Source organism: Cibotium barometz, chromosome 37, assembly GCF_041138505.1.
Source record: "Cibotium barometz isolate CiBa-2024 chromosome 37, ASM4113850v1, whole genome shotgun sequence".
Taxonomy (NCBI): Eukaryota; Viridiplantae; Streptophyta; class Polypodiopsida; order Cyatheales; family Cibotiaceae; genus Cibotium; species Cibotium barometz.
In genome coordinates this window covers 34,005,506-34,018,806 of record NC_141082.1, presented here as the reverse complement: position 1 = coordinate 34,018,806, position 13,301 = coordinate 34,005,506, and the positions used below count along the sequence as shown (strand labels likewise).

Here is a 13,301-nt window from a genome sequence, read left to right as displayed (position 1 = left end):
GACCAGCTAAAGGCTGATTAATAGGCAATGGGAGCTCTAGATGTATGCAAACAAAGAGGGATGAATTTTTCCATGAAATCTGAAACCCTAGTTGAATGCATGCTTCCATCAGAACCTTACTAGTATAGCCTTTAGGTGATTGATCTTCCAAAACAACTCCCTGCTTTGTCCATACTCTGACCTCAGGTCTTGCACCAACTGGATTTTCAATGAAGGCCACATAGGTATATTTGATTTGTTTCACTTTATTGTACCATCTTTTGGTCCTGGGACCAAACTTTAGTGGTATGCATCTTGGCTTCTACATAGTAAATTTTTATTCACAATGCAAATTTGTAGAGATTTTCTCATTGTTTTCCTATAGAAGCTATAGTAGCGAAATTTGTTTGTTAAAAAGACCATGGGGTTGAGTCTACTTGTACTAAGGTTACGCACATTAACTTAAGGGTTCTCAAATGCACAATTTGAGTCTAGTTGTACATCAATTGGTAGAAAGTGTGGTACATGAATATAGAGAACGCCGATAACACAAGGAAGAGAACGAAAACATATCAACGAGTTTAGTGCACGTATCAAGGAAGAGAAAGAAAACGTATCAATGAGTTAATTAGAGCACATAAAAACGAGAAATGAATGGTTCATTTGTTTTTAGGTTGAATTAAAAAGCTCCGAGCTGTCTTCTTAGTAGCCCTTTTCTACCTAGTGTGGCTATTGTCCCCACACCCACGTACATCGAAGTTGGTGCTTTATGTGGCTTTGATTGAACAAATATCTATATAGCTGTGCCAAGTTGACCTCGGCTCCGAAAACAAAAACAAAAACAAAAACAAAACAAAAGGTTAAACATATATCCATATAGATAGAAACGGTGCCTTACAATCAACGCAACCGACCTCCAAGGAAAGGAGAGGAAAAGTTTTTATTTAATTTAAATAAAGGACTAAATTTAAGGAATAGGAGGTTGGGCCATATCATTGACGAGTTTCTTCCATTGGAGGTTGGAAGAACCGCCAGCCTTGATAGATTTTTGGGCGGCCTTCCGCCAGAGCGAGGTGGCATGTTTAAGCTGTGAAGAGGTGTCTCCTTGCATGAGGGCACGAGCTTGTCGCTCGACCTCGTCTCTGTGTATGAGACCATTGTGGTCCGCCTCCAAATGTAACCCCACATTCCAGGCGTCCACAGAACACCTATTGTTGAGCATTTGGTCTGCAAAGTAGGGCCACCCAAGCATGGGCACCCCGGCGGAGATGCTCTCCAATGTGGAGTTCCAGCCACAGTGTGTTAGGAAGCCGCCCACGGCCGGGTGGGTGAGTACTTGGAGCTGGGGTGCCCATTCCACGAAGCATGCACGCCCTTGCACTCTTTCCAGGTAGCCTTTGGGGACGAGGGATGTGTCGCCGTACATGAGGTCCGGTCGGATCACCCAAAGCATAGGTGATTGGCTAGCTTCCAAGCCCAAGGCCAGGTGTTCAAACTGTTGGGCGGACATGACAGCAATGCTCCCAAACGAGACATACAGAACTGATGACCGTTCTCGCCCGTTTAGCCATTTTAGGCAATTGTGGTCTTCTGGCCACAGGGCAGCCGTTCCATACGAGGCTAGCCGCCCGTCTCCACCCTCTTCGAAATACGACAGTGGTAGCAGAGGTCCCACTGTGTATACGGGATTGTTCTCCTCTCTCAAGGCTTCCATTGAACCTTGCTCAAGCTCTTCAAACGTGTTGATTGCAATCCACGTGCTCTCCTTTAGCCTTTGATACGGCTCCAGAAAGGCGTTGAACATGAAGTCTTGCGTATCGTAGGACTGCAAATACGTGTTTAGCTCCGTCACCTTCAGCGGTGGCACTCCTCGCACCCATGTTATTCGCTCAGGCTCTGTAAACGCAGTGGCACAACTTATTAGAAGAGAAATATAGCTTGTTTCCATAATCCTCATTAGAGTATGATTATCTTAATCACTAGCCACTACTAAGCGTAGAAATCAAGGATGGATGTCATCGTGAAGCCCAATCCCGTCCATTAGCTTATATGTGCAGCCTCTCCATTAGTTCAGCAGTTAAAGCCCAGCCCCATTCATTAGCTAATTATACCATTAAATCCAATTCAATCGACTAAATTAATAATTAAAAGCAAGTGCTTCATCTTCTCCGCTATGCAATACATAGGAGAAGGTTAACCCACTTAATCATAAATTTTGCTTTAAATTACTTAGTGATGAAGGCTCACCCTTAGGAGATCGATGCCCTTGATTAACAGCCATGACGGATGCAATGGTACCAGCTGAAGCAGTCCAAAAAGCAAGCCTTCTGAGGCCAAATCTGGTGGCCACATCTTGTGTGAAGTAGAGGTAAAGGTCCGAAATCATGCAGGTGACAGGGGTGTCCTCGGATTGCAGTAGACCTTCCACCAGCTCGTCGAAAACCGGCTTCAAGCTATTGAGAGACTTGGCCAGCTCAACGAGGGTGTCTTGCCCACTGGTGCTCCCGTTCTCTCTCTTGTCCCTTATCTCTGCAAAGCGTATGTCAAGGCCCTGCTCTTCAAAACGGGGCTGCAAATTATTCTTCAGAAGTGCATGATTATGCTGTGTGTTAACAAATGTGATTATGAAGCCTTCTAAAGCAAGCTTTACAGATAAGTGCATCATGGGTCCTACGTGGCCTTGTGCAGGGAATGGGATGACAAGTGCATGTGGTTTAATGAGCTGGTTAGGAAGGCCCATACTGTTTGTTGACACGAGAAAAGGTTTGATTAGCTGCCTAACTGCGATCAGCTTAGTGAAGTGAAGTGAGACCCTAATTAAACAAGCGATGGGCTCTATATAAGGTGTCGAGAGCCTTAATGTGCAAGCTCTGCGAGGCTCTTGAGCTGAGAGAGAGAGAGAGATGTTATGCTGTGCGCTCTCTACACTTGCCACCTGATGATGATAATGAGAGTGAGGAAGAAGGTTTGATTAGCTGCCTATCAGCTTAGTGAAGTGAAGTGAGACCCTAATTAAACAAGCTGGACGTGATGGGCTCTATATAAGGTGTCGAGAGCCTTAATGTGCAAGCTCTGCGAGGCTCTTGAGCTGAGAGAGAGAGAGAGAGAGAGATGTTATGCTGTGCGCTCTGCACTTGCCACTGATGATGATAATGAGTGTGAGGAAGATGGTCACCATTTTTATACACAAACATCAAGCGAGAAGATGTTCTCTGTTTTTGGTATAAAATAATAATATGGCATCTTTTGAAAATTTGACCAGTTGACAGCTCTCGCTGAAATAATCTAATTTGGAATATTTTAGTTATTCCGTTTTGGGCGTCTGCCTTAAAATTTGAAAAGGCTCTCACACACAAACCCCCTTAGTTTTTGACTTGGCACCTGACCTTAGAATCTGCATCAGTGTCGTCACCTTAGACCTCATGAAGACGTCCCCCCTTACGCTAGCGCCTAGGGAGAATACCCCACGCCAATCAGGCATTGGGAGAATAGCCCAGTGCACATGCCCCACATGCCCCATGCCCTCTTTTTTTTTATAGCATTTTGGTCATTACATACTTGCGAAATGCACTAATTTTTTTCTCGCATATGACAATACTACTATAACATAGTGAACAAGTGTGACCACAAGTGACATACACATTAAAATAAGCATCCATCCACATGCATCCACGTACTATTGAAAACTCAAAGAGGTAACGTTAAGTAAACTATACCACACCTAATATGTCAACATACATATTTTAAAACCATCTGTAACGTGCTATTCATGTCCCTTAAAAAAAGATCCCTTCTTGGAAAAACCATGTCTTACGTACAATCATATCTAAAAAGTACACTAAATTTCTATGTTTTGGGATTTGCTAAATTTGATCTAAAAGTGAAAATGTCCTTAAAAATACGCTTTATAAATTTAAAATACACTAAAAAACTATTGATTAAAGTGTACAAAATAATCCCAAAATAAAATTTCAAGTTTTATAACAGACGCTTACAAAGAATTCATCAACTTTTTTGTAATAATTTATTTCTAACTCCTCTGTATTTTTTTTGAAAAAAGACACGCTTCTTAATTTAGTCAAAGATAATGAAGTGATGTAAAATTTCTCCACACTAAAATTTTAATTTATTATTTTACTTTTATTTTAAACTTACATTAATTAAATTTAAAATAGTATATATCTTATTTTAACTTGTGATAATATTTTATCATAAATTTATAAGTTTTTTATATGATAAAAATATTAAAGGATGATATATAGATAACGGCTATTGATTGCAAATATGGTTAATACGTATAAACATTTCAAGTTCAATAAAAAATACATAATGGGTATCGAATTTGTTATTGATTTTGAATATAGAACTAGATATTGAGAAAAATACATCTAGATATTAATTTTGAATATGAAACTAGATACTAAGAAAATACATCCAGGTATTCATTTTGAATATGAAACTAGATATTGAGATGTTGAAAGATTTTTTAAAAAATGGATAAGTTTTTTACACTTCAATTTATTCAAAATTATTCACTATAATATTTTATTTACAGGTGAGATTTTAATACCATAAATCCATCTATTTCTTTATTGTATTATAAATAAGTATATAGCTTTTTTAGAAAAAAAAAAGTCCAAAACAAGTAAAAGATTTTGTCTTGTTTTAGAAAATGGACACCGAGTATTTGAAAATACATCATTTGGGATGCTAAGTATCCAAATTGAGTTGAAAACATGCAAACCTAGTCTAAAACAAATAAAAGTTACACGTTCTAGAAAATGCATGCCAACTTGAAAACCTTGTGTGTTTACAACACGAATTGTGTTAAAAATGAGTAGAGAGCTTTCAAAACAAGTTAAAGCTACCTATTTTGGAAAATGAATACAAAGCTCAAAAGCCTTGCAGGTTTTCAACACATGTGAAAAACACACAAGCCTTTCAACTTGGTATTTATTTTTTAAAACAAACAATGATATTCTACTTGAAACAAAAATTTATATTCTACTTGCTTTTTGGTTTTTTTCTAAAAAGCGCTACCAAAGTTTGAGTTTTCTTGAAATACAATAACTTGAGCTATAATACACAATTTTTAAATATTTTGGCACCAACATAACATTTAGATTGTAGGCATGTCTTTTGAATGTAATCTAAATGTTACCTTGGTGCCATTTTTTTTTGAGTACATAGCTCAAGCTATTGTATTTTTAAAAAAGCTTAATTTTTTGCAGCCCCTTTTTAAAGAAAACCCAAAACAAGTCAAATATCTTTGCTTGTTTCAAAAAATGATACCAAGTTGAAAGTCTTTTATGTTTTTACCATAGTTTGTGTTGAAACACAACACAAGTCTTTTAACTTGGTATGAATTCATACAACACACAAGTCTTCGAACTTGATATCCATATTCTAAAACGTGCAAATTTACTTGTTTTGGAGGCTCCGTATCCCATTTTAGAAAAATGGATACCAAGTATCTAATTTCAACGCAATGTGTGTTTTCAACATAATGTACATACTTGGTATCCATTTTTCAAAACAAGCAAGGAAGACAAACTTAGGAATTTTGAGAATTATTCGAGTCCCATTTCTTATAGGATTGGTTGGAAACTCGATATTTTTGTGTAGTTTGAGCTAACATCTATTTGTTGGTGCACTCTTTGTGCCATTAGATTATATCTTGACACAACTATTTGGCGTATTTGTTTGTAGTTGTATAGATACATATGTCAATGCAACAATATTGGAAGGACAAGGGAAACATGACACTAAAGTTAATTGAGATTATACAACACCTTTCATATGAAGAAGATAATGTTAAATACTATCTCCACTTTGAGACATTGAAGTAAAAACATGGGCTTTATTTAATTTTCCAAAAGAATTCTAAATATCACTTAAAAAGGAACCTTAGAAATGAGAGATCTCTAAAGGGTGTGGTGTTAGAAACAACAAAACAAAAAGTAAATCTCAATCACAGTAACAATGTGCTAAGTTTACGATTGATCCACAGATAAAAACCCATCTTAGACATTATATCAAGATTATAAATCATGATATATATGCTCAAATTTGAGGAACATTGAAGTAAAAACATGGGATAATAATGCCAAAGAACACTTGGAAAAGGAACCTTAGAATTGAGGGATCTCCAAAGAGTGTGGTGTTTAGAAACACCAAAAGCAATCAAATTTCAATGAGATTGTTACATTCAAGTTTACAATTCATCTAAAGACAAAAACCCTTCGTAGACACTTTGTCAAGATAATAATTGAGTACAAGTTGTATCTCAAACATAGCGTTTTCTCATGTATGGCTCCAATACATACAAAGTTTCTCTATTCATAAGCTGCTTTATTTACTAAAGTGTTGCAAGTATACTCCTGTTTGTTCTTTGCATAAATCCAACCAAGTAACTATGCACTGATTATTGTCTCCAAAAAACTTTGAAGCTCCTCTATATTTACTAAAGTGTTGCAAGTATACTCCTGTTTGTTCTTTGCATAAATCCAACCAAGTAACTATGCACTGATTATTGTCTCCAAAAAACTTTGAAGCTCCTCTATATTTTGATTCCACATCTTTGGAAAAATCAAGTAGGTTCCGGGCATATTCCCCATTACATTGTAGAGGGTATCATAAAAAATTAGCGTGTTATTTCCATCTAGGTCATGAAAAATTCTCCATGCTACATCCAAGTTTTTGTGGTATACAAATCAATATCCAATTAGAAGATCCGTCTTTTGACATGCTGCCTGCCCTGCTACGACCTTAAACTTTTGATGGTGTCGAGGAAAGCACAACTCAAGAATGCGTCGAGTCCTTTGTAGTCTATTAGTACTCCAGATCCATACCTCAAACCATTGCATACAAAAATCAAGGAAAGTGACTGCATCTTTGCGAATCAAATGCCAAACACTTGTATTCTCTTCCACAAGATGCATATGTTTGGCCCAGTCTGGACATACATCACCATGTTGCATCTCAATGGTCTTAAGTAAAACACCATTGAGTTCAAGTATCAATACTCTTCTTTGTTTCCTTATTGTATCTGGGGGTGGTGGAACTCTTTTGCTTCTAGGTACATAAGTCACCAATGATTGGTGCCACCTCAATAGTAAGTTTTCTGTACACTTGAAAATAAAGCTATATGCTTCAACATATCCTGTTGAAAACAAAATGCATGGTTAATGGACATTCAAAATTTTAAATAAATATATTGTGTGCCAACAACAACATAAATTCATCCATGATATGGATGGTCTTAAACCTTCATAGACAAACGCTCCAATACCTCAGAAGTTCAACCAAAAAAATAAAAGAGCGAATATATTGTCAATGCTAAATTTCATCAAATTTATTGAATATGATGTATAAAAGATTTTCACTGTTGAGATAATTGAGTCTATCTAAATTAAATTATAATATTCATAGCCTTACACCTTGACAAGGCAATATCTTCAATAAAAAACAAACACATCTTCATTGCAATCGAATTGCAAACACATCTTCATTTGCAATCGAATTGTAAATATTGACAAAAGAGATAATCAAATGACAGTAAGTTTGGAGGCATTTGATTGCTAATTGATACAATAGTGTAAAGATTTGGCTTGTATAATCCAAAAATTAAACCCATCTAAGCACATTGTTTTGGTCAAAGCCTAAGTCTATCTTATGGGCTTTTAGTACAAAATGGCTCCAAACATTCTGTACCCAACAAGTCTTGATATTTGTGCAGATCCCATACTTCAAACTGCACGTTTAGACCTCAGAAATGGTTTCCTTCGACGTGCAACAACAACTAGTATGGGTTAGGTTGGAATCTGATTATACTGTCACTCAATGTTTAATGAAACCAGACATTATCCTATCCATAAGTTCAAGTAAGCTTTTTGTAGCCTTGATATGTATGCTTTTGCTGCAACTCCACTTATGAGATGACCACGATCATATCCCAAGCGAGTAGCATAAGCAATAGCATGTTGATGCCAACATTGCTAGATCCTTGCTTATGGATTCTACTTCTCTTTTTTCCCCTCCTTATTGGACATACTTTAGCTTATCACCATACAATGGTAAGTGTGAAGATGAGTTTTCCACTTCATCTGAATATTTGTTGAGCTCTTCGCAAAAATTGGGAGGTGAATTGGAGCCATTCTTCCAGTACATCTTGAAAATCGATGAATAAATTATGACCATGTGTGATAGGAGATTGACCTAGCCAATTAAGCAAAATAATAGACCTAATGCCATTTGTATTATTTAGATTTAAAAGGTAGGGTAGAAGATCATTGCACAGTACGTAGTCGTGCCCTCCTTGAAAACTTTTAGGGAAGAGATAGTTGTCTTTTGGATTAACACATCCCTTGAAAGGGCTATCATCAATAAGCAATGTATTCTTCTTATTGCAAATATCTTGGCACTGATTCCAAACCTTGAGTAAAGGTTTAAACATAGCCTTAACAGTAGGCTTATCTGGCCTATACACTTTTCGAAGATTATGGATATAACATTCTTCTTGTCCCCACACCATAAAAAAATGATGTTTCTTATGTGCATACTGTTCAAGAGTGTTTACATAGGCACAAACATTCTTATGTAGCATGGTGGACCAAATACCAACATGAAAGTACTGGCAAATCTCATCCAAAAATTCAAAACACCTGGGGCAAATAACAACTGTGGTGCAACCAATATCAATTCGAATACAATTTGTTTGTGGATGCCTCTTCTCTTCCTTGTTGAGTAAAACTCCATTAAGATCAAGTATAAGTGCATGTTTCTTTATGGTGATTGCACGAGGAATATTTTCTACATACGATACAAAAGAATGATAACACTTTAATGTGTTTACATACTTAACAATGTTAAAACAAGTGATCCTATATTATCAATGAGAGCCAATTACAACAAAACATCTACAAGTTTACTTTCGTTTCATGCTCCCATACTCATCTATGACGATGGCTCCTAGACTTGATTGCATTTCCCTATTGATTGGTGAAGATTGAAATACTAATCTATCTCCATCTCTCTCAAAAGAATATAAACTTCCTAGAGGCCTACTCTTTTGTGTATCGAAACGTAGCTCCTCAATACGTTGCTCTATTTCTTGCGCACTTAACTTGTGATTGTTAGAAGCAGTTGGACCTGCAAAAATAACTCTCGCTAAGAAACATACTTTTTAACACACAAAATTTCTGAATAAATCATCTTAAATAACATCCTATTGAAAAAGATCTACCTTTAGTTTTCTTGGCACCCTCTGCCACCGCAGAGTCCTTGATTTCAACTATTATCTCTTTATACGTAGCATATGTAGCCTCGTCAATTTCTTCAATACCCTCAGCTCCACAGAGTCCTTGATTTCAACTATTTTTCCTTTATTCGTAGCATATGTAGCCTCATCAATTTTTTCGACAATCTCTTCTTGTCTCTCCTTGGCTGCAAAAGTCTCTTGAAGTTCTTCATTAACTTTATCTTTATTCTCACTAACCTCAACATTAACTTGCAAATCAGGAATGTCCTTAGTCTCTTTAGTCCTATCACTTGAAGGCCTTGAATATGTTTGCAAAGCTAAATCATCAATGTGATCTACCTCCACCATGTTGTCTTCATTATTTCTAGCATTTGAATCATGAGAGTTGATCTCTCTAGTAGGGATTTCATGATGATGTTCTAGTTGAGCAATGTTATCTTTGTCTTTCCCTTCTTTGTATATATCTGTAAGATTAAAATAAAATGCTATTACTTTTAGGATTTAAATAATATGTACACCAAGGATAATACTAGTCATTTTTATATCTACACATATACTTTGTATCCAAACTTAGATTACTCAACATTGAGTGATGTACCATAATGAATTAGAAACCATGTTACATGCCAAGACTTTCACATAAGGGTCAAAGTTGAGTTTGAGCCTCACTTACAAGGGCAAGTAAAGATCGCTCAACTTGAGATTGTGCCTTGTGTTAGAAGACATCCCCAAGGTTGGACATAAGTGGAGGTACGGCGGCCTAAATTTAAGTTTGAACCTCACCGCTACACTACGATATGGAGTAAGTGTAATTTCTTAATAGTAGTAAGTGTGCGTCATCATTTGTATTAAGCTCAAACTTAATTTTGAGCCTCACTGCTACACTACGATGTGGAGTAATTTCTTAATAGTAAGTGTGCATCATCATTTGTACCAAACGTTGGCATGAAATAAAGGATAATTAGAATAGAAATATTCACTTTAATAGAAAAATGTTAAAAGTGAATCCAAAAAAGCCAATGTATTAATCAAAAGACTAATAATTATTTCAACAAATCCACACTTTGAACAAGACCTATGTTAATATTAGTTGTTGATAAGCTCCTTTCAATGATCACCATTCGTTGTACATTCATAAGCACTATCACTGCACTTTTCTACCTTTCTTTGGTTGAGAGCTTGATGGGCTATGAGCATGGAAAGCCTTGTTGACATCTGTATCCCCAATCTTCTCCAACGGCCATAGCAACCCCAACATTTGAAGCTTCCAATATATCATCACCATTCCCACCTTTATCATCATTTTCATGCCTTCCAATATCTTTAAAATTGTCTTCGGCATCCTCATTGAATAGAGCATCATTCCCTTGGTCCTCTTCATTCCTTTGCCTTGCATCTTCAAAGTCTATAGCATCCCCAACTTCTTTATCATCATCTGTGTCATTTTAATTGTCAATATCATCACCTTCGTCTTCCTCCTCTGTACTTGGCGGGTCGTCAATGCGAAGATTTTGAAGGTTCTCTTTTTCTGCATCATCTAGTGTTTGCTTTTTTGTGCCGCCACTTGCACCACACCACTCTTTCAAGGATGGGTGACCGTCTAAAAGAGCAGAGCACTTTGATGCTAATGCCATCGCTTCCAAATCTTCTTTGCATAAAGCAATACATCGTCTCTTCTTTAGCAAGCTCTCCTCTAGCACAACTCCACCACAATGTATCTCTACAACATAGCTATGTTCAGGACAAAACCCTGTGATGAGACCGACAATAAAGCCTTTGTCGATGAATTCTCTATTTTGGCCACTAGAGCCTAAGATGAATACATTTTTTGTGAGAACCTTTTCAATGGCCTCAAACTTGTCAACCTTACTGATGAAAAGAATAATAGTTGCAATCTCAACTGTTCCAGATGTCCAAGCATCATCTTTTTGTGTGTGGATCACGCCAAATTCATAGTGCACCTTTGTTGACTGGCTAGAAATCCCTTCGATAAGCATTCCAATGGTGATGAAATCAACAAAACACACAAGAATACATTCATATTGTGAGTTTAGTGTGTTCAAAGCAAGTGCCAACTTGGAGAAAAATTCTGACGAGAGCTGCTCCTTTGTACCATGTAGGTCCATGATTGCTTGTTGAAATGGTACATGCTCTTCACTACCAGAAGGCTATAATCTTTGTCATATCAAACCCCACCCCCTAATTGTCCAAGGAATAGACTCTTGTTGAGATACAATACCCATAGATGCTCTATATAGGTGATTCAGTAAAGTTACTACACTTTTGGGAAGTGAAGGATTTTTTTTTGAACGATTGAGAGCATCCCTAACAAAGGACTGGTTGTAGCTCCTCAATTGATTATACTCATACTCCCCTAGCTTATATGTCTCACACACCTGTTCCCAAGTCATCTTTTTTCTTGTCAGATCAAAATAGAAGGCGGTTATTGCATCTTTGAGCACTCGGTCTGTTTTTAGCTTCCAAGCCATCTCCTCCATATCCATTCTTTGATGGGTTTGCTTTCCCTTCTTAAGCAATATTCTCTTCTCAAGAAGTGCTGTTTGAATGTCCAAAACTTCACTCTTTTAAAGGCCTAGAATGCACCTAAACAACGTTGGGCCTAGCATGACTGTTCCTGGTGCCTGCTGAATTTGCCCACTCTTCAAAGTTGGAAGTTTGGGATTTTGATCAAGACCTTTAGTTTGAGTTTCTCCCTTTGTATTTGGTAGCAAGCCTTTTGCATATAGCCTCATGATCTTAACCCAATTCTGCCATACTTCATCATCACATAGAAGCAAGTGTAAATCATTTTTGACGAAATTCTTATGTAGTGTGTGCTCCGTGGTCTCCACAAAGGCCTGCAAAGTTGCAAAGTAAGAAGTTAGCCCCTTACTATAGATATCACAAAATATTAGGAGGAATCATGCATCTATGGGTTTTCAATCATTTTGAGCTTATGCTCAAACTTGAGTTTGAGCCTCACTTGCCAGTGTGCTAAACTAGTATATAATGGTGATGCTTGATCTTAGGTTTAAGCGTCACCTCCGTATGCAAATCTAGCACTTGCAAGTGAGGCTCCAACTTAAGTTCGAGCCACAATTAGATATGCAAGTGCTGCACCATCACAGAGAGGTGAGGATTGAAGTTCAATTTCAAACCAAACTATTAAGTTTATGCAGTTTGAGAAGAAGCCTCACAGGCATCTTTCTTATGCTACTGCTACACTTGAAACTATAGATCCGTAAAAGATATTATGAAAAGTAAAGAAGAAGTAATGTATGTCTATGATTTACCAAGATATAGCAAAGAATCGAAAGAGTACCTTCCAAGACTCGTCCATCTTGGGTTGATTGACACTAGGCAAAGGTTTACTAGGACGACCGTTTGCATGCCATTGTGCTCGAGCTTGTAGAAGTTGATCGAGGAATGGCTCCTTTTGCATTGACTTTGCAAGAGATAAATTTGCATCCTTGGAAATGTCACGAGAAATCTTAGGAGGGCAATTTACAATTATCTTTGATCTCCTGAACCTAAATTGCTGATGGAGTTGAGGGGTCACTTTAGCCATATTTAGAGCCTGCAAGCTTTTTGTAGCACTAGTGGAGTGTTGACCAGAGATAATCCAATATTTATGTTTATGAATATCTTCTTTTGCGAGTTTATCAAGGGGTTGTTTCATAGCACGATTACAGGGCATCAAAGTTGCAAGTATCTCCTCTTGCTTTGGGTCCTCAATAAAGTCTTGGGTCAAAATACGAACCCAATCCTTATTTAACCTTCTATACACATAGTTTGAAGGAGTAGGATAACATTTCATCACATCAATGCTGAAGACCTCATTTAGACCAAAGGGATAATATCCCTTCTTTATTTATAATAAGATCATTGCTTTGCTGCCCTTGTTTGGAGTCTCAACCTCCATTAGCTCGTCATCGGACGCATCTATCTCCTTTGAACCACTTGCTAGTTTTGTCCTTTGCCTCTTTGAAGAGATTTCTTGAACCTTTGTTGAGTGCTTTGCCTTTCTCTTCTTTGCAAGTGCTTGCTCCTCTTCTTGCACCTG

General features: G+C 37.2%; 1 protein-coding gene across 1 annotated transcript; it reads right to left on the bottom strand.

Annotated features, from left to right (window-relative positions):
• Nucleotides 1-836: 836 nt before the first annotated feature.
• LOC147617211 (UDP-glycosyltransferase 85A8-like) lies at nucleotides 837-3,137 on the bottom strand. Its single transcript, XM_086776814.1, has 2 exons — nucleotides 2,227-3,137; nucleotides 837-1,875 (listed from the first exon to the last, which is right to left on the bottom strand). The coding sequence occupies exons 1-2, from the start codon at nucleotides 2,717-2,719 to the stop codon at nucleotides 947-949; spliced, it is 1,422 nt and encodes a 473-aa protein (XP_086632940.1). The 5' UTR covers nucleotides 2,720-3,137; the 3' UTR covers nucleotides 837-946.
• Nucleotides 3,138-13,301: the final 10,164 nt, after the last annotated feature.